Source organism: Penaeus japonicus, unplaced genomic scaffold (assembly GCF_977035675.1).
Source record: "Penaeus japonicus unplaced genomic scaffold, GWHDUDI00000001_assembly GWHDUDI00000037, whole genome shotgun sequence".
Lineage (NCBI taxonomy): Eukaryota > Metazoa > Arthropoda > Malacostraca > Decapoda > Penaeidae > Penaeus > Penaeus japonicus.
This window is the reverse complement of record NW_028234439.1, coordinates 20,294,052-20,309,051: the sequence shown is the minus strand read 5'-3', so window position 1 is coordinate 20,309,051 and position 15,000 is coordinate 20,294,052. Positions and strand designations below refer to the sequence as shown.

The window sequence follows — 15,000 nt, the reverse complement described above, 5'->3', positions numbered from 1 at the left end:
TCAAGGAGGGTAGTTCCACATACAGGAAAGTTAAACATTACAGGACATAAGGTAGGGTTAGCCTTCAAAACCATATTCCCCATGTCCTTCCAACAGGACTGATCTTAGAATAATGTGCTTTAAACTTAGAGAAAGAAAAGCAGATATATGGGTATAAATCATATACTTTTTTTTACTCTTTAAAGTTTTTGATATATAAACAAAAGCAAAATGAACAGATGACAAACTAAAGCATAATAACTTAAGACAAATCTATAGATACAAATCACATTCTCTTTACTTCATAGCATAAAGTCATAAGCAAAAAAAGAAAGGGAAACTCAAGCAGAGGGTATGGCTAGAAAAATCTAAATATATGTAACACTTGTAAAAAAATGGAGTCTAAAAATGAACAAATTCATGAATTACTTGGGAAGTTTAGAGAATACTATAGACAAAATGAGGCGTAACACTAGAAGGCTTGTGGCAGTCTTAGTATAGAAAGTAAGGAAAACTAGGAAAATTCTTTGTAACTTGGTTTCCTTCCTTAATCATAATAGTATTAGTTCTTCAAAACACCTTCAAGCTCCTAAATATCCAGAGTATACAAGGTGTGTTTCCATGTATATGTGCATAAACATATGTGAATGCATAAGTGTTTGTAAGATCGTGTGTGCATGTGCGTGTACATGTGCATGTGCATGTGCATGTGCATGTGCATGTGCATGTACATGTGCGTGTGCATGTGCGTGTGCATGTGTTTGTGCGTGTGCATGTGTTTGTGCGTGTGCATGTGCGTGTGCTTGTCTGTGTGCGTGTACATGTGCTTGTGCATGTGCATCTGTAACTGAGCATGCATGTATGCTAGTGCTTGTGTGTGTAATTGTGCATATACATGTGCATAAGCATGAGGGTGCATATGCATAAGTGAGAACATGTGTATCTAAACATTAGTGTGAACAAACTGTCTGTGCATGTTTAAGCATGTGTATGTGCATTTATGTGTCCTGGTGCATGTGTATGTGCATGTGACTGTATGTGTGCCGGAACACCAAAGGGAGAGCTAATAAACAACATAAGGTATTTAGTAATGGGACGGGATTTATGCATGCAAGAATGCATGGGTTCTCCATTTTGAATTTCGAATTCTTAGTCAAACACAAAATTTCATGCAGGTCTTGTAAACTATATACCTGGTGACGATATAATTTCAGTTGCTATTGCTGGTATTTTAACTGTAAGCAAACAAATATATACATTTCTTATTGCTGATGCAAGAATTTCATGTTATAAGAATTTCACTGTTTCACATTTGCAGTAACCCAAACACTGATTCTTACAGCAAAAATCCTGAATTCTTGGTTTTCCTTCTGTTTTGATAACAAATATGTCCACAATCTGATCATGAGAATTCACTCAAACTTGTAATTTTCACACAAACTTTTTGACAGAATCTCTACAGTAAAAAATTTAAAAAATAATAAAAAATGCTACAAATAACAAGACCCACCTGTAGTCTCTTGAGTCTTGAGTGTGACGAGTCGTCTCCTTATGTGATACACCAGTCTGAACACTTCGCGCATCACGCCACAGAAGTGGAAACTAAAAGACAAAGACATTTCAGACTGTTAGCTGACACTCGGCATATGACAAAAACACTCTTCTATCACACAGTCTGCCTATGACACAGTTCTCAGAGTTCACTCATGATTGATAATTGATTCAGAATTATATCAGAACTACATGTAATTCTGAGGAAGGATTAATTAAACCACATCAATTACATCTCTTTCTATTATTCTTTATTCATTAATACCTTTACTACATATGTTGCAATACAGTTTCCTGCCAAAGAGTTCAATATTTCCTCTTTCCTATTAATCAAATAAAACCACTGAATGAAAAGCAATCAAAAAGGCTCTCCATACCTAAACTTGACCTACAAAACATGTGATTGAAAAACTAACTTACGAGTGAAATATCAAACAACTATATCATAGTACAGCTTAGTTGATATTCTATTTACCTGAGCTGTGTCTGAGAAATTGCCGAATGCATCAGAAAAGTCGAGAGCAGGAGATGCGTTGAGGTGTCCAGGAGAGCGTCATCCTTCACCTCGCACGTGTCCCAGTCCTCACCACAAGCCATTTCCTCCATCCACAGCATCATTTGGCTCTCTGTCCCAAAAGCAATGTTAGCATGTCATTCACATTGTAAAAATCTCTTCTGACTACCATTTTTTTTTTTTACCATACATCCTTGACTGATCACTTCATCCTTAAACATTCAGAAATCACTTGGGTACAATAATTTTTTTTTTTTTTCTTTTCATAGATCCTCAGATAATTCTATCATCTTAAAGCATTCATTAATCATTTAAGTACAAAAAATAATCATGATTCAATTTTTTTTCATTACACATCCTCATAGATATCATATCCTCTTAACCTATTCATGCCGGTTGACTTGCTATCATGTTCAGTGGTTTTTGGGTCAGACGCCAGCGACGAGATATCTGGTCAAGGCCGGCGCACCGGGTGAGCGGGCTTACAGCACTCGCTCGTGGCTAGTGCACCCAATAATTAAGAGGCGTAAGGCTTATGCATTCAAAAACCCCAGCATTCCGACCATTTAGAGCCGGAATAGCCCCGACGTGAAAGGGTTAAAACATTCAGAAAAAAAATTCAAACTGGAATTTTAATAACCCTGTGGGAGTAGAATCATGAGTTTCAATTTGAGCAAATTATTTGACTAAATACATACCTGACTCAAGAACTGTTGCAAGTTGTGGGAAGGCTGCTGTCATATTCTGCAGAGTTTCAATTACAAGTTCCTTTCCACATTCGACAATGCTTACGATGTAATTAATGGTTCGGGTCACTTTGTCTGTCAAGATAATAAACAATAAAAAATTTAATTGTAAATATACATTTCTTAAGTACATTCAAGAACAAAACATAGTAATCTAAAGACCTTGCAAGGCAAACCATTCTTGAAGGACCACACTGCCTTTACAACCGCATGGCTCAATGAAGCCAACTCACCTGGACACAGATTTTCCACAGAGAGACCACTGCAGAAGAGCTGTGAGGAGAGCCAGGGTTTACAACGGACTTCATTAGGCGTCAGTGGCGGCCCAAGCAGCATCCCCTCCAGGCACCGACCGACCACGAGGCCACAGGCTCGTTCTACGTCCAACAGCCAGGCCCACTGTCGGCCAACCACCCCACCGCCGACACTTTTGACGGTATCGGGGGTGGGTGTATCAACTTCTGTAAAGGATATGCATTTTGTATTTTCTTAAGTGTTATTAGATAACTTGGCGGGCGAGTATAGAGATTGTTATATACTTTAACTAAGGTGTTTTTTCTCTAAAAATTAACACACTAATATTTCATTCAATAGTACTAAAACATTATATCAAATCTTCCAGTGACTGACAACCTACAAGGAACATATTCACGCTGTTTTCGACTCTAACTAGAATATCCTCATACAACAGTGAGATCCCAATCCATCAACATATCTACACTTTTCTTATGCTCAATAATCAAGATACCCATTTTCTCAAGAGTGTATTAAATAGCACTCACATTCAAAATTTTGTAACAAGTTAAAACTAAATCCTAAATTTCAACCAAAGCTTTGGACAAAAAATATGCTTTGCTGGGGCATTTCTATTGCCAAGAAACATCGTTCCTAATGAGAGGACAGCAATCATTCCTTCTGTTATCTTGCCACTTGTTCCATTCCTAAAACAAACATTAGGTTACATAAATGGGTGCTAGCCCTAGCATCAACTTAATACAAGTTGGCAAACCATGGATTCTGTTACAGAGTTTAAAAAAAACCCTACAACTAATAACAACCTAAAATTGGTCATGTCTTGAGTAATGTTCACTCTCTCCTTTCTTATCTTTTCATTTTTGGTATTATTTATATTTCAATTTTTAATATAGGGGTCAGGATGATGCAATCCTCACCTCCATTCAGGACTCATCCAACACATTGCTTCCAGGCAACAGAAACTAATGAAGCACTTACCACACTAAAACTTTTTCCATATAAGTTTCCAAGACAAGCATCATATTCCTGGTACAATAGGAGACAGATCAACTGATGTTGTCTGTAGCCTTAAACATGAGCTACTATGCATATGAGTATATCTGTATCTATCTATAGTTATATCTATCGATCAATTCATCACTCCACCTATTTGTCATTAAATCTTTATCCACTATTTTTTTTTTATCTTTAAATAGTTGTAATAATCAAGATAAAAGCTGATTTAAAAATCCTCAACATATAACTATACTATAGCATATTTACTACAAAACAAGCAACACACCTGAGGTTACGTCTTCTTGGTCAGTAAAAGAGGTGACAGAGGCTATGGTGCGGTTTGTCGAGTCCAGGATGGGGAGAATGGACCTCAGAGGGCCGAGTAAAGGGCGAACCAGCCTGGCCGGGAACAGCAGCAGTGCATACACAATGTGGGCCATGACCCAGCCACATACACTCCGGTAGACAACATCTGCAAAACGACCCTCCTTATGTATGGTCAATAGGCAAACCCCTTTTGACCCCATGACATCAGACGTGCGATTAATGCCTCCGCAACAAACAAAGAAATATAATCCCATATCACACAGTTTGGTCCAGCTGTCCATGGGAAAGGCTTACCATGAATGAGATGAGCAAGCCCTGGATGTGATGCTAGTAGCTTGGACGTCTGTTTTAGCAGCTCTCCACACACCTCTAAGAGTTCACTCAGATGATCATATAGGAGGTGCATGCTCGCTGACTTCTGGCGACAAAGCTTCGTTTTAATAAGGAAGAGAAGAGAGGGGCCGAGACAATGAGTTTATGGGATGTGTTACCTTCCTCTTAACCCTTTAACGTTGGGTGACAAGATATCATGTCGAGTGGTGGCAGGACCAGCCACCGGGAACATGATATTTTGTCATGGCTATCCTCCTAGCCAGCGCGCCAGGTGATCGGGTGCATAGCACCTGGCCATGGCCAGTGCAGGCAAACAGCCCAAGGCATTAGGCTTACACGTTTGAAATATCCCAGCGTTTTGACAATTTGGAGCCAAAACAACCTCAACGGCAATGGGTTAAAATGAATAACAATAAAAAAATTGCTTTCGTGCAACTTTGACTTAAGCCTTTAAGAAATTCCTGTGTGAAAATTGAAATCAACCCTAAGTATTTACTTTTCAGTAAAAATGTATTAATTAATTATTTCAGAAATAAGGAAAGCTGGGCATGAGATTAGTCAGAAAAGATATCGTTCAGATATCTAGCCATCCCTGTGGCACTTAATAAATGACAAAAAAAGAAACTTCCAGAAAACAATTTGGGCAACACTTAACACAAAATATCAATATACAGAAATTTTATATGACTGCAATCCCAAAAGTATATGCTTTAAGGCACAATCACCCCTATACTAGAGTAAGAGCTACATATCACAGTCTTCAGGTTAAGTATAAATTTCCAGTCACTACACTAACCATAGCAAAGCAATCAATGCCCTCCCTAAACATAATAACAACTCATAAAAACAAGTGCAAGCCACAAAATAAACTAACTTACAAAACTGCCTTGAAGCCTCCTGTTCACCAACTCTTTCAAGGAAAATAACTATGAACAGGCACAATCACAGATACCCACCTCTTCGAACTGATGGTGAGTACAGTAAGCCAGGAGGTGTGAATGAAGTGTGGATAATAGACGGAGAAGATGCTGAGGGTGAGTACCCCCAAGTTGCGAGTCGATGTACTGGTGTCTTGTTTCATAGCTACTAGGCCCCATCTTATCTTTCCCATAGTCTTGAATGGCTGAAATTGTCAATGAATTCCAAAATTAAACATGGGCAATCTCTCTCTCTCTCTCTCTCTCTCTCTCTCTCTCTCTCTCTCTCTCTTTCTCTTTCTCTTTCTCTTTCTCTTTCTCTTTCTCTTTCTCTTCTCTCTTTCTCTTTCTCTTTCTCTTTCTCTTTCTCTTTCTCTTTCTCTTTCTCTTTCTCTTTCTCTTTCTCTTTCTCTTTCTCTTTCTCTTTCTCTTTCTCTCTCACTCTCACTCTCACTCTCACTCTCACTCTCACTCTCACTCTCACTCTCACTCTCACTCTCACTCTCACTCTCACTCTCACTCTCTCACTCACACTCTCACTCTCACTCTCACTCTCACTCTCACTCTCTCACTCTCACTCTCACTCTCACTCTCACTCTCACTCTCACTCACTCTCTCACTCACTCTCTCACTCACTCTCTCACTCACTCCCTCACTCACTCACTCCCTCACTCACTCCCTCACTCACTCCCTCACTCACTCCCTCACTCACTCCCTCACTCACTCCCTCACTCACTCTCTCACTCACTCCCTCACTCACTCCCTCACTCACTCCCTCACTCACTCCCTCACTCACTCCCTCACTCACTCCCTCACTCACTCCCTCACTCACTCCCTCACTCACTCCCTCACTCACTCACTCACTCCCTCACTCACTCCCTCACTCACTCCCTCACTCCCTCACTCCCTCACTCACTCCCTCACTCACTCCCTCACTCACTCACTCTCTCACTCACTCTCACTCTCTTTTTGTATGGCTGGCATGCCGGGTGATCATGAGCGCAGTGGTCAGCTACGGCCCTAGCAGGCAAATAGCCCGAGGTGTTAGCCCTGCGCTTGAAACACCCCAGCATTTAGACCAATCAGAGCCCAAACTCACCTATGGTCGGCAATTTTTGCTGTGCTTGCTGCATCCCTGTTGAGCTCTCCTGGCACACGGCTTGGGGTTCTTGCACTGGGGCGACCTGCGGTCCCTTCATTTCCACGTCATAGCTGGCTTGTTGGGTCGCCGGCTGACAAACATGCCGGGTGTCTTTCAGGAGCCCACTCTTGGCTGGCTTTTCTTCTTCGAGGATTTGGTTTAACTGGTGTTCCTACAGAGGCAAAAACCATAATTATGAGTTTGCTACAGTCTTTTCATTAGTGATAGCATATGATTAACAAGGCTTCTAGCTAGGCTTTTAAAAAGTTAGATTATATCTGACAGCAGTAAAGGTCAGAAAAAAAAATATTTATCTTACTTGATATTTCCAAAATTATTTACCTGAACACAAAGAATTATAAACTGATATTCTCCTCATTCTATCAATAATTTCAGATGAATCCTTTACATAAAATCATATGGAACTATGGTTACTGTAACAAACTGACACTGATTTACAATATAAGACAAACTCAGACTCACTGCATGGAATCTTAGGTTGGCCAACAGAGTGTGCATGAGGTCTTGGGGCAGCGTAGTGGACGAGCCATGCTGCATAGACGGGGCATCTTCCGGGGACCCGTATCCCAGCAGAGCAGCTACATGACTGTGGTCCTCGAGACTCACCACGAGAATCCCTAGTTGCAGGCGCTAAAGGGAAGTTGGGAATCCAATTATATTCAACAATCTAAGTTGCTGATGCTATAGGGCAATTTGGAAAGAAATAATCTAAAATTCCAAGTTGTTGAAGCTAGTTGAAAGCTGGTAATCCAATAATAATTCAGAGCAGCAAACTAATCAGAAGGTCATGAACCAAATAATATTCATCCAGCATTAAAATATCTAGAAAAAATTCTAAAACAAAAGGCAGCATGCAACAAAATAAGAAAAAAAAAGAGTAACCAACATCAGGAAACGTTCAAAATTCACCTGGCCACGAGAGAGCTGCCCCCAATCTTCGGGTGACTTTGGCAACAGATTGTAAAGGAGGCTCATTCGAGAGGCTAAAGGCGGCAGGAGGAGAGGTGAGCTCAGTCCTTCACATACACCAGCCTCTATGGCTCGTGGCAACTTGGCATCTACCAGTCTGTTGGAAAGAGGGTTTACATATTATGAATATTCTTAACCCATTGCCGAGAGAGGATAGATTTGCTTACGCAGGCTCCAGGATGGGTTTTATTTCTGAGCGAGGCAGCTTTAGCAATATGAATTGATTTTTCCTACTCCCTTTAACCCATTGCGTACGGGTGTCATGACATACATGACGTAGGAGCTTTGGCCTGACGACGGGCGTCATGACGTACACGACGTTCGGGGATTTTGGATCACTGTGCTATTTTATTTTGCTATGAAAAAGGAATGAGTGATGATGGCTACTGCAGTCCTAATTACTATAATTACCGTAATATCGTGCAAGCTTAACGTCCAAAACCTAGATGGCACCACTTTTTTCTAGCACCAGCAGGTGAGAGAGCCTTGAATGGCACCCATCCACGGTCTCTAGCATGCACTGTCTCTATAGAGCGATGGCACACACTAAGTTGATGAACCCTTGCTCAAAACTACCGCCGATGAAGGATGTGCAGGCAGAACGAGAAGAGGAAGGTGACTCAATCCATACCCAGTGTCTAAAATGTGCTCCTGTGCCAATATGGATGCCTTTCACTGTGGCACTCACAGTCACAAGCACAGGTTTCATTCCTCTTCCCTACCTCTTCTTGTTATCTTTATTGTAGGTGGTTATATGTTTCGTATTCGTTCAAGACAGCACAAAAATACGAAAAAATAAAGTTGCCTTTTGTCCTCCCATAAAACAGCAATACTTCTATCACATTGAGTATAAAGAAAATAATGAGCTAATATGGATAACATACTACAATTTTAGTCAACTGCAGCACTGATAGAGCCTGTCATACGGCACATATAAGTCTCTAAACTCAATAAAACACACAAAAAAATAAAACACAAAAACCGCTCTAGTTTTACAATGAATGACTGAAAGAGATTTGGATGCTTCAAATTATATTGCTTCAAGTGGTCTCTCTCTAAAATAAAACCTATCCTGGAGGCTGGGCAAGCAAATTTATCTCCGTCTGCAATGGGTTAAGTCAGTCATTGTAGAGCTAGAGCCATTTTTGTGTTTTTTTTTTTTTTGTGTGTTTTACTGTTTTTAGAGACATATCTGTCATATCACAGACTCTATCAATTCTGCAGTTTACTAAAATTACTGAAAATATCCACCCCTTTTCTTTCTTCATACTCAATGTGATAGAAGTATTGCTGTTTTAAGGGAGGACAAAGAGCAACTTTATTTTTTCGTATTTGTGTGCTGTCACGTACGAACACGAAATTTATAACCGTCCAAAATGAAGATAACATGAAGAGATAGGGAAGAGGAAGGAAACTTGTGCTTATGACAGTGAGTGTCACGATAAAAGGCATCCCTACTGGCACAGGGGTACATTGTAGGCATTTGGCATGGTGTGAGTCACCTTCCTCCTCTCATTCTGCTTGCACATCTTTCATCTGCGGTACTTTAGAGCAAGAGGTCGGCAACTTGCTATGTGCCATCCCTATATAGAGACAGTGCTTGCTAGAGACCGTAGATGAGTGCCATTCAAGGCTCTCTCTCCAGCTGGTGCTAGAAGAAAGTGGTTCCATCTAGGGTTTGGATGCGAGTTGAAACCCATTTTGCTTAATTTTACGGCAGTTATAATACTTATGACTGCAATTGTCAACATTACTCACTCATTACTCATAGCACAATAAAATAACAATGTGATCCAAAATTCCCGAACGTCATTACGCCCATCGTCAGGTCAGAGCTCCTGCGTCACGTATGACGAAAAAACACATCAGCCATCGTTAACAGGTTAACAACGAATGGAGTGACGTCATGGCTTTTTGCACAGGTAGGTACAATATCTACGAGTAATGTTTTAATCTAATACATTTGTCTATTGCCATCAGTACACTGCCCAGCACTATAGAAATTGAAAACATAAGGGATACAAAGAAGTTACTCCAATAACTTCATGGAACTATCCTTCACCTATATATTCTGCACTTTGTTATTCTTCATTATTTTTCAAAGAATATGTATATCCTCACCTAAAGAGCAGTTGCCGCAGGGGTGCTGCTTCCGATCCTAAAACTGTTTGCGTCATGCCCCCAGTCAGAGCCAGTGACAGGTGTGTGTTGAGCAGCTGCAGACACAGCAGCACAAATTTCTCTTGTTCTCTGCAAAATAAGGTCATGATATAACATTGGTAGTTGGATCTTCTAATCAGAAATCAAAAATCAGAGAAGCAAGAACAAATACTGGTTCTTCTGAAAGAAATCATAATTGTTTCAATTAAACAATTCTTCTACAATTATGGGAATAAACACAGAAATTCATGCAACCCTACCTGACTGAAGCAAATGGTTTCACAGGCTGTTCAGTATCATCAAAGCAGCAGTAAAGCTCGATAAATGTCCGTAGCAGAGAGAACGTCCCTTCTTGCAGGTCAACACAGAATGGTCGGTGCCAAGAGACCACTCGTCTGAAACAGAAATACTTTCCTGTATATGAAAGAAATCTGAAAAAATAAATCATGTAATCCTTCTTCAGCTCTACATTTACACTTTCATCATATCTTAAGGTCTATCAGCATCTTATTACACTTTTACAAAACCCCTTATGGTATTCAACTTAGTGTAACTATACACAATGAAATCTCTTCATGACCATATAGATAATGATACAAGCGCCTTGACTTGAGAGTACATCTTGCAACATTCTCTGCATCAGCACGCATAACTCCATCACATTACCGATCGGTTGGTATGGCTGTCCATGCCATAGAATGTGTGGTTCCTGCACTGATTTGATGCACGGCGATGTCCAACCCCATCACTTTCTTTGGTCTTGTAATGGGTGATACTGTGTGTCCCTGGCCACACTGACCCATTGTGTTTGATCCCCAGGCATAAACCTGAAGGAAAGTCATCCATTGTATTAATAATGTAGGTACTTGGTGTTCTGAACATTTTCTCAAAAACGATTTTATGGTTTCGATATTTTGTCTGATAGAATATCACCGATCATCAAGCAGATTTTATGCCATCATCAATCAAATTCACTCATATACTAAAATTAGGATAAATAAGAACTTATAAATCTTGACAAAAAAAATGCTGAATAAGGCCAGAAAACTACATTCTGTTTCAATAATAATGACTTAATCATATAATTTCAGAAAGGAAATTTCATATCAAAGAATCTAGACTTCATAACTTTTTCACAACAAAGCACTGTACTACACAATACCATTCTACTATTACTACTACTACTTTTTCAATTACTACTAATACTACTATCTATTACTTTTTACAACATTCTATTCTTCTCCTTTTACACACTCTTACCCCCAAAATAACATAAAATTAAACAAACTCTTAATTCAGGAAAAAACAAAAAGGTGAGGTCCTCCTTACCTCCCCCTCATGAGTCAGTGCAAGAGCATGTGAATCTCCCGCAGAGATGTCGACAATTCTCAGTCCCGCCAGCTCCTCGATGGGACGAGGCCTGAGCATGGTCGCGTCGGACGACCCCAGGGCCAGACAGGCCCCCGAACCCCATACCCATACCTGAAAATGTGTGTTGTCACCTCCCTGGACCTGTTCCATGGGTCACACAAGGCAGAAAAACATCAGCAGGGCGGCAAGAGGCACAAGGGTGATTGATTACAGCTTTTTACATTTTCTAAAACCGTATTTACATTAGGGATACGTGATATTAAAATCATTGTGGACAAATGATAAAACAAATGTGACAAAAGGGCACTACCATAGGCAATGATCAAACAAAGGCAATGAAACTTATCTTTCTACAATATATTTACTTTCTCTGTACTTCATAATGCTTCGGTACATTTTGTCGTTAAAATGCAGAAAGAAAGGTCAGGACTTGAATTCCTAAGAGGAACTTTCAACTATAGACTAAATCATCACAAGACAGTACCAATATAGGTACTAATCACTTATGTCAAATTCCTCGACTCAAGAAAAGTTCAAGTAATGTTAGGAGTTCTACTAAAACAGCATCGTCGTCCACGTGGAAATTTGGAGATTAATGGCGACCTAGAGAAAAACATGACCAAAAAAAATCATTGACTATGGTGCGTGTCCTTCTTGTCTATTACTAATCATGCATCACAAAATCAAAACCATGAGTAAACAGCTTTTGGGATTTAATTAAACAATTGTTAAAGTATCAAAACAAATAATCCACAACATTTAATATCAAAACTCAATGGAAAAAAAAAGAAAAAAAAAATTATCCCATTAAGCTGCATGATGACTGCATGCAAGCAAAAAATAATATAAAAATACACATGGTTTGTCAGTCCCGTCTCTGTACAGTCTCCAATCTGTTAGTCGTCAATATCCTGAAGCATTTAAATCTACTGAAAAGTCAATCGTCACACAGTACATTATTTACACTGTAAAATCCTGTCTCCTACTTTGATATACAAAGCTATACAAAGTGTGCAGGTGTTTGTTTGTTTGTTTGTTTGTTTGTTTGTTTGTTTGTTTGTTTGTTTGTTTGTTTGTTTGTTTGTTTGTTTGTTTGTGTGTGTGTGTGTGTCTGCGTGTGTGTGTGTGTGTGTGTGTGTGTGTGTGTGTCTGCGTGTGTGTGTGTCTGCGTGTGTGTGTGTGTGTGTGTGTGTGTGTGTGTGTGTGTGTGTGTGTGTGTGTGTGTGTGTGTGTGTGTGTGTGTGTGTGTGTGTGTGTGTGTGTGTGTGTGTGTGTGTGTGTGTGTGTGTGTGTGTGTGTGTGTGTCTGCGTGCGTGTGTCTGCGTGCGTGTGTGTGTCTGCGTACGTGTGTCTGCGTACGTGTGTCTGCGTGCGTGTGTCTGCGTGTGTGTGTCTGCGTGCGTGTGTCTGCGTGCGTGTGTCTGCGTGTGTGTGTCTGCGTGTGTGTGTCTGCGTGTGTGTGTCTGCGTGTGTGCGTGTGCGTGTGCGTGTGCGTGTGTGTGTGTGTGTGATAATATGTGTGAGTGTGCACATGCATATGCACATATGTGCATAAGCCTGAATGCAAATCTAAATGTGCATATCTGTAGTGCACACATTTTCTGTGTTATACTTATTACCACGATACAAAGTGGCTTCTCTTTCTAATTCCCGTGCATTACATAATCCACCTTCTAACATCCGATGCTACACCTCTGATAATAGAACTCAGGATGTGCACACAGAGAAAGCAGGTTCCCATGGAGGGGCTACCAGACATGACCTGCATCAAGAACAAAACATAAAAACTGAAATTGGCACACACTGAAGAGGGCTTAAGCCAGCAAGATGAAACTTTGATTACTAACATATTCCAGATATCACCACTGTGGAACATGAGGAATAAAGAGCACACTCACAGAAATGGTAATATAAGAATTCCCTCGATTGTTCTCTACTGAAATATATTTCACGTAATGCACTGTTTATTTATTACATTTTGCTTTGTTGTCAGGGAAAATTAATTTATCATCACACAATAAGCATGACATCTTCACTGTACACCAGGTGGATCATAGCTGACAGTCAACACTGCATCCTTATCCCTAGCCACACAGGTTGGTGTAGCTGGTCAGTGTGTGGGCAACCTGCTTTCTTTAGTGTGCACAGCCTAAATAACAGTGCAAAATACACACAACATCCTATCAGGCAGTTGCTGAGTGTCTGTTACCTTTCTACATCTTTGAGAGTTTCCTCCATGAGACAACAGCATACAAAATCAAACTAATGAAAAAGCCTAACCCAAGGTCATTACAAAACTTTTTTCTTTACTAATCTTTGCACGCTAAGTCTCTAAAAACCTTGAGACATATCACTGGTTATGTCTTTTTGCTCTAGACAATGTGAAACACAAGTCAGTCATGGTACGTTTGCTCTGCCCTAAAAACAAATAAGTTTCCAGGAATGTGGTTTTCCAACTTCAAATGATTTTCTTCCCATTTCCCTTTTACTTTTATATATTTTAAATGTTCTTCCTCAGCCATCACTCCCTTAAATCCCTTTCAAAAAGATTTTTCTACATTCATTTCACAAATACCTGTAACTTTTTCCAAAGATTTCCTCCACAACAAGGATCTCCATCATTTTCATTTCATACTTCTTTTATTTGCTACAATTGCATGAACTTAAAACCGGCTTGAATATATGACAATAGATATTATATGGGCCTTTACTGAACTAATACACATAAATATAGCCACCTTTTAAACAATTCTTGTGTTTACCTTATATATACATATATATAAATATTCACTTGAAAAATTTAAACCTCTATTTTTTTTAAATATGTTATTGCAATACCATATGTTAGTAAGTCACTCATTCATGCATTTCAGTTTCAAACAAACAGTAATCTGGTTCAGACCAGCAACTCACTACAAAGACTATAAAATATCCTTAATACTCCATAAAATGGTACTGAGGTTATGTCTCTTTACTAAAAAAAAAAAAGAGAAATCATGATCATGCTCAACAAACTCATCAGTGATAAAAAGCTGATCATCTTGACTCTAGCAAGCAATAGAGCAGATATGGTGTTAAAGAAACCCCAAACCCTCATTAGTCAAAAGGATAAGAATCAACAAATCTAATCCGACAACTTAAAAAGCTAAATAACTCTATGAACGCTACGAGGAAAAAATACCCTTGTTGTTTTATGAAAAAAAAAAAAATACAACAGAGAGGAAAATGAGTACATACAGGTGTGTTAACCTAAAAAGAAAACAGGGTAAGAGCTTGCCACCGGTAGTTACAGACAAGCGGAGGAGGTGGTTGGAGGGGAGGAGTGAGAGGGGGGAATTCTGGATGCCAGGCTAATGTCCCTGCCTTCCAAACTGCTGATGTTTGTCTCCAAGCTGAGAGGTTCGTCTTCGGCCTCTGACAAATACTGTGCTTAACATAATGGTGCTATACCAGTCAATCCACCAACATATTAATTCATTAATCCATCAGTCAGTTATATATTCATAGATATATAGATAGATCAATAAACTGATAGACAGATAGATTGATAGATATAGATATAAATATATGACCATTTCTTTGTTCCGTGAAGCACATGATGCATATGATATAGAAATTTTAATTCTTTATGAACAAGATCATTATCAATAACTTCCAGGTCACACTTCATCCCCTCTAAGCAATACACAATTATCCTTATTTCAAAGGGTTGAAAGTTTC

General features: G+C 39.5%; 1 protein-coding gene across 1 annotated transcript in view; it reads right to left on the bottom strand.

The window, feature by feature from the left end:
- LOC122266220 (putative E3 ubiquitin-protein ligase HERC1) overlaps window positions 1-15,000 on the bottom strand; it is a 66,201-nt gene that overhangs the window by 33,413 nt on the left and 17,788 nt on the right. Inside the window, exons 13-27 of the mRNA XM_086532505.1 lie at window positions 11,239-11,421; window positions 10,576-10,736; window positions 10,170-10,304; window positions 9,871-9,999; window positions 7,690-7,846; window positions 7,243-7,410; window positions 6,718-6,931; window positions 5,658-5,824; window positions 4,663-4,786; window positions 4,328-4,513; window positions 3,024-3,251; window positions 2,743-2,865; window positions 2,006-2,156; window positions 1,490-1,581; window positions 1,173-1,214 (exon numbers count right to left, since the gene is read on the bottom strand). Coding sequence (XP_086388631.1) covers window positions 1,173-1,214; window positions 1,490-1,581; window positions 2,006-2,156; window positions 2,743-2,865; window positions 3,024-3,251; window positions 4,328-4,513; window positions 4,663-4,786; window positions 5,658-5,824; window positions 6,718-6,931; window positions 7,243-7,410; window positions 7,690-7,846; window positions 9,871-9,999; window positions 10,170-10,304; window positions 10,576-10,736; window positions 11,239-11,421 — 2,260 coding nt within the window. The remainder of the gene's footprint in view (window positions 1-1,172; window positions 1,215-1,489; window positions 1,582-2,005; window positions 2,157-2,742; window positions 2,866-3,023; window positions 3,252-4,327; window positions 4,514-4,662; window positions 4,787-5,657; window positions 5,825-6,717; window positions 6,932-7,242; window positions 7,411-7,689; window positions 7,847-9,870; window positions 10,000-10,169; window positions 10,305-10,575; window positions 10,737-11,238; window positions 11,422-15,000) is intronic.